General features: G+C 36.4%; 1 protein-coding gene across 1 annotated transcript; it reads left to right on the top strand.

The window, feature by feature from the left end:
- The first annotated feature begins 1,992 nt into the window (after positions 1-1,992).
- On the top strand, positions 1,993-3,228 carry LOC127102417 (uncharacterized). The gene is made up of 2 exons (XM_051039789.1): positions 1,993-2,651; positions 2,793-3,228. Exons 1-2 carry the CDS (start codon positions 1,993-1,995, stop codon positions 3,226-3,228), a joined length of 1,095 nt encoding a protein of 364 aa, XP_050895746.1.
- Positions 3,229-7,174: the final 3,946 nt, after the last annotated feature.

Here is a 7,174-nt window from a genome sequence, read left to right as displayed (position 1 = left end):
TTATTTTGTGAAGACTTATAATGTGATGCATGTTTGACCTAATTTTATTCATTTTGTGTTTACCATGTACCAATAAATGCTTTTACCATGTCAAATATGATTTTATCTTCACCATCAATATGTTGTGTCTTGTGATGTTATGTGAAACTTCGTCATGTCTTGTTTATGTTTATCTCAATGGATAAAAATCATGATTAATATTGTCATCCATATCTCACTCACCTTGTGATTGCCATTGTATTTAGCCATATTTTTTGCCTTAATGTTAATGCATGTTCAACCATGTTATTGTTTATATCCAAGGGAAAGGAATCATGACATTATTGTCATTTTGCATGTGTGTGTTCATCTGCATTCTGTACAACTTTGCTTCCCCTTAATCCAAAAACTTCTAGATACAATCCTAGGTTCCCCTCAATGTAAACCTTAGGATTCTATCTCTCTCTCCTTATTATAACCACTTTCATAATAAACTTTGACTTAGGTCATTATTTTCCCTTTTATTTCTTAATAAAATGCTTCAAAACACTTAAGCATATTCAAAGATCTTTTCATAAGACCTAAAAAAAACACGAACTTAATTCAAACCCTTTTGCCACTTTGGCTTTTCCATGTTTAAAACCTTTTCATAAAAGGATTAGACATGAGTCATCCCTAGTTGAGATTTAAATCTCCAACCCCATAACATTGTTGAGATTGATATTGATTCTTTTCCATTTGGAAGAGGTATGTGGCATACTTGTTGATTCTATATCCAAGTGAGAGCCCTTATTTCAATTTGATGAAAAGATCTATCTTCAATATGTTTGTGGTGGTTTAAAAGTGAGTTTTCTCCTTAATATGAAAATTTGTCTCTTTCTCATAAAACCAACCCTAACAAATCCCTTTTTACTTTTGAACCCGAACTACGAGATTTTGATCCTTCACGGGTACGTAGGCATAAGACTCAATGTCTTTCCAAATCATCAAATAATAAAAAGATGTTCTTTTTCTCATCTCCCCTATAAAATAGCAAACAATTTTAAACCAAACACATATATCTAAAAGGTTCCTGTAGAGTACTACAGATGATTAGGGTGCTAATACCTTCCCTTTTCATAACACACCCCCGTACCTTTAGAATCTCCCCCCCTTTTTGCTTAGCTTAAATTTAATCTTCTAGCTTTGAATATACATATTGGGTTTATTTTTGAATCTTTTCCCCTTCCCTTGGATAAATTAAAGTTCGGTGGTGATATTTTGATTCATGAGTCAAGTCTAATCAATAACAATGGAGATCTATAAGTGGCGACTTAACTAGGGATGTAATATTAAGTGGGAGATACCTAAGTTGTTTATATGTGTTTATTATTATTTGTTGCTATGTTTTCTTGGGTTTCATTATGGAGATCTATAAGTGGTGAGGAAATCCTAACCCGGATTAGAGAATACAAATAAGATAGGATGGTGGTATAATCAAAGTTACATGTCTGGAGTAATCTTAATCATGATTAACATATGATATAACCCCGCTAAGTGGAGACCCCTTTGATGGTAATATTTGTTGTTATGAGTAAATCGTAGTGGCATTATTATCTTCGATCTGGGAGTCTAATAAATTGAGGACCTTTAGAACCTTTTCAACCCCTCTAAGCCTTTTTAGGATGTAGTGCGGAGATTATCCAGGTGTAAGATCTGAGGTAATTGTCACACGATGCTACACTCAGACGAGTTTCTCTTGAGAATATTATTGGTCTGCGAGAAAGTCGTTACACCGATAATATCTGAAAGATATATCTATGACTCTAGGGACCACTTTAGAACCTTATTCTACAGATACAAAATAAACTTGTTAGTTCATACATTGTGGGATGGTTAGACCCTTGGCTTCATGCTTAATCTCAAAACCCTAAACACGTATTTGTGAAACATTCATTCATGCATCCATAAAAACCTTTTTGCATAAAAACCAAGAAACTCAATAGTTTTATTTTGCAAATATCGATAGGTAAAATGGAACTTGGAAGGAGGAATACCAAGAAATACACTTTCAAATGTCCTGACTTAACAGAGTTGAAGAAGTTTGGTTATATGATAGTTAGTCCAGAGGATTTCACAGCTCAGTATGGAAGACTTATGGGTATCTTGAAGACCAAGGTTGGAGGTGGATTTCTCAATACCCTGGTACAGTTTTATGATCCACTCTACCATTGCTTCACATTTCCAGACTACCAGCTTATGCCTACTCTAGAAGAATACTCTTATTGGTTTGGTTTGCTAGTCTCTGACAAATTATCATTCAGTGGTTCAGAGAAGACCCCTACACCAGTAGCTATTGCAGAAGCACTTCACCTAGAAATGTCTGTTGCGAAGGCCAACTTCACTAAAAAAGGAGGGATTCTAGGTCCAACCTCTAGATTCCTGTTGGAGAAAGCCTTTATCTTTGCAGAAGAAGATAGTAAAGATGCCTTTGAAGCCATTTTTGCTCTACTCATTTATGGAATTGTGCTTTTCCCAAACATTGATGACTTTGTGGATGTTAATGTTGTACGAATCTTCTTAATTGATAACCTGGTACCCACATTACTTGGAGATACATACCATTCTATCCATCACAAGACTAAGAAAGGTGGTGGAACCATTCTTTATTGTGGACCTCTCCTATATAAGTGGTTGATTTCTCACTTACCCAGATCCATACTTATCAGGGAGAATCCATAGAAGTTCAGATGGTCTCAGAGGTTCATGTCCATTGATCAAGGGAGTATACATTAGTATGACCCCTCCTATGATGTTGGAGTAATTATTGGCAGTTATGGTGAATTTCCTAACATACCTATCCTTGGTGTACATGGGGGAATTAACTACAACCCCATCCTTGCCAAACACCAGTTAGGATATCCTATGGCAAATAAACCCGATAACCTTCTGTTGTCAGGTTTCTTTTACCTCAACGACGAAGAGAGTTCCAGTTTGAAGGATATAATCATACATGCTTGGCGTAACATTCATAGAAAAGGAAAAGACCGATTAGGAATAAATAATTGTGTTGCTTTTGAGCCCTACACCCAATGGGTTTGTGCTAGAACCCGTGAACTTAAGATGCCATATGCTCTTGAGAAGCCCTCATTCCCTTATGCTATAACATCATCATATACCATTCCTATTGAGAATATGGAAGAGTTTGAGGAAATTTTGGATAGGTTGAAATTGGAAAGAGACACTTGGGAAGGCAAGTACCATGTCTAGAATGATAAGAAGATGAAGATGGAGCAGAGCTAAAGGAGAATGATGATTTAATTGAGATTATGGAACAACAAGCTGTGAAAAAACATGAGGAACAAGAAGGATTAATTCTCTCTGAAGTCCAGCCATTTCATGACTACTCCATCATACCTCCCACCTTAGGTGCTTGGAAGGTAATCATCGACAAGCTTATTATTGAGAATGCTCAGCTAAAGAGGCAGAAGAGGAAGCATCAGCCAGCAACAGGACCTTCTATAGATAAGATTCCTTAGGACTCATAGACTTAGATGTTTTCCTCTTGTATTGTTTAGGATCGTTGAAATTGTATTTCATCCTTTGTAATCCCTCAATTGTTTAATAAAAAGAGGTTTTTGTTCAACTTATACCAAATTTTGTCTCTACAATATTTGCAATAAATTATTGAGTTTCTTAAAAATTAAAACTCATTTTTTTCATCTGTATATCATGAATCATTCAAGCATAAGCTCCTGCATTTCAAGAAACATACACGTGTCTTCTCCCTCCAATAGTCAAACTGAATCACCAGTACAATACTCAAGCCAGCCGCCAGAGAAGGATGAGTCAGCTTGAACAAGAAAACCAAGAGCTCAGGGAGGAAGTAATTGTAGCGGTGTATTCGTCGCTATATGATCTATCGATTAAATCATAAGCAAGAGATACAATGAAATTTCGAGTCGCCACCGCACTTTTATTTATCCAAAGGATTGGCTAAAAAGCGAACAAAAGCCTAAGAAGTTTTACACGTAGAAAACTAATAAAAAGATCAGAGAGTCTGGGTAAGGGGTAAATTACGCAATGGGAAGGTGTTAGGCACCCACTACGTCCTAGGTACTCCTAGGGAGCCCTTTTCACACTTGTTGTATTAAATTGTTATTTGTTATGACATAAGCATTGTGCAAACATGATTGGGATGATGAGAAAAGAATGTACAAGTTTTATTGGGTTATTGGGTTTGAACGGATGAACCCGCTGCCTACGTACCTTCCATCAAAGGTAAGGATCAAAACGCCGTAGTTCGGCTAAAAGATTTCCAAAAGTTGGTGGATTCAATTTTAAACACAAGCACTGAGGCTTTTCATTATCAATGGGAGAACACTCGACCAAAAACAACATCCACCATGCGAGGATAGCTTCGACGTACTAGAGGGGTTAGCCCTGTTTTCAGTACGGAAGTCTTACTGTCGACTCACTAAGGATAGGCAAGATTTACATCAACCACAAAGATAATTGAAACCTATGGCTAATGCATGAAAAGATTAACAATGGACAAAGCCAAAACAAGTGAATGAGTGAAGTTAATTGATTGTGATTATGAAAATGAAGTCAAAGTATGATTAAGATTGATTTGAAAGAAGTGTTATGAAATGAGTTTGAAAAAAAGTCAAGGACTTGAGTCAAGGTTTTTAGTTTGAAAACATGAAGAAGTTTGCACAATATCTATGTCAAGTTTGAAAGTGATGTGTGAAAAGGTTTAGGACATAATGAGGATGAATGGATGAAGGTGAATTGTAAAACTTCTTAGAAGGTTCACTTCTTGAAATCATATAGAGGATGATTCAAGTGTGTCCTTTGGAATGGGCAATGGATAATAACGAACAAACAAAGAAGAAAGCAAATATCGGATGCCAACCACTGGGCTTATACCAATCTCCTAAAATGAAATTGGATATCAGATGCCACTCAATGGTCTTACACTAATCTCCTCAAACAAAGAAATAAAAGGCGAATACCGGATACCAATAAATGGATTTACACCAGTCTCCTAAAACAAAACTGGATATCAGATGCCACTCAATGGTCTTACACTAATCTCCTAAAACAAAATGAAACTTGGATACCGGATGCCAATCTGTCTGGACTTATACCAATATCCAACATATGATCATAGGAAAGCAAATGCCAACTTGCAGGGACTTACAGTTGCATCCTCACATACAATCAAATGCATCAAGCAAAGATAAGATGAGTGGCCAAGGTGATGGTCTTATACTCACTTCCATATCCTAGGAGCAATGGCCAATGGATGGTCTTACAATTGTCCTCAATGGGTAAACAACAATGACAATGTCACGAAGACAAATGAGATGATTATGTATTGATGAGCAATTAATGATGATGATAAATGCATGAAGCATACAAGCAAGCATGTGCATATGAAGCAATCAAGCAATCAATGAATATCAAACAGCACACTCTATAGCCAAACAAGGAGGCTCACACAAGAGGGTTAGGCACTGAGGCCAACTGGAATAGGGTAAAAGATTTGCTCTTAACCTTGCCATTGAGAGGCTAAGGTGAAGCAGATGAAAGGAGATGAGGGGTGTGCCTCATTGCTCTTATCCCTGATCAGGGAGAGCATTTCAGAAAGTTTGGGAGTTCAGAAAGTAGGAACTCTCTCCACATGTTATTGACTCGATTGATCTTGGGCTAAGATCTCAATGCTACAACCATGTAATGGGAGCAAGGCGAAGACTCACTGAATAGTAGGGGATAGGTTACTTATCCCTTTGATCTACCAATTGCCTTACTTGAAGGACTTTTCCTGCTTGGGACAAAATTAAACACACACAAGCATTGCCTCTTAAGGAGGACTTCAGACAGTTTGCCCGGCCAAATAACAGGTCGGGTCTCCAGACTACATGAAGAAAGAGGGGTTACCTCAAAGCAAATTGCTAAATAGCAAAGCAAAGCAAGTTCAAAGAACTTAAGCAACTAAGGGTACCTGAAATAGTCAAACTAATCAGTAAACAGTTCAACGGTTTAAATCAAAAGGAAATGAATCAAACAGTTAAATCAGAGGGACCAATGTGCAAAGCACAAGACTCAAGTCACATGAGCCACACCTACAAAACAAAGGTTAGTACATGGTATAATCAAGCTCAATCAAATTTGTATGGTTTCTTTGAAGCATTGATGCTTAACCTGAAACAATGAACTCAACATAAGTACAAAAGACCACTAGGGCAAGCCTAGGGTCAAAAACAAAAGGGAAAGTCAAAACAGCAAACAAATAGTCAACCAAAGTCAAGTTCAAACATTTGAGAAGCAAGCACAATTGGTTTCAAGTTCATATCATGCATCAACATCATTTCATAGACCAAAGAAGTCAAAACATGGCAAAAGGGAGCACACAAAAGGTCAACAGCAAGACCAAGCTCAAAAGCAAACATAATCAATTCCAAAAATTATGAAATAATTCATACTCAATCACAATCCATAACATAGCATGCATATGAAATTTCAGCTCAATTGGATCATGGAAAGATAGTCAATTAAAATCAGGAAGTCAACATATTTTCAAGTATGCACCAAGAAGTCAACAAAACATGTGTCATCTTCAAAAAATCATAACTAAATGAAAACAGATGAGAAATGGATGGGATTAACACCAATGCAAAGCTCAAGATGTCTAGTATGCACATGTGAAATTTCATGATCATACAATAAGGTATGAGAATTTCCCAAATGAAATGGCAACAAGTATCACATAAAGTCAACAATTGACTAGGCAGGGAAGAAAATTCTCAAACAAATAGGAAATGGCATGATTAATTCCAGGAAAATTCACACATAAACTAGACACATAAGAGATGGATCATGCAAAATTTCACATTATTTGGAAGCCAGGAAGCATGTTAACAAAAATCATGAAATAGCATATCATTGGTGTGACACAAATTGTCACACCCTTCTTCAGAAAATCATATCTCACACACCACATATGATAAATGCACAAACTTTACATCAAAACAAAGGTTAATGAGTGTAGATTAACCAAAAAAATTTCAGGATCATTGGATGCATCATCATTATTTCACAAAAGGAATGGAAAAAGGTATCAAATAAGCATACATGTCAAGAAACCTAGAGCCATTTAAAAATCGACCAACCAAAAATTCAGCAAAAATCATGATAAAATACTAGACAT

The sequence above is a fragment of the Lathyrus oleraceus genome, chromosome 1, assembly GCF_024323335.1.
Source record: "Lathyrus oleraceus cultivar Zhongwan6 chromosome 1, CAAS_Psat_ZW6_1.0, whole genome shotgun sequence".
Taxonomy (NCBI): domain Eukaryota; kingdom Viridiplantae; phylum Streptophyta; class Magnoliopsida; order Fabales; family Fabaceae; genus Lathyrus; species Lathyrus oleraceus.
Note: the sequence above shows the minus strand (reverse complement) of the source record. Positions and strands in the feature narration are given on the sequence as shown.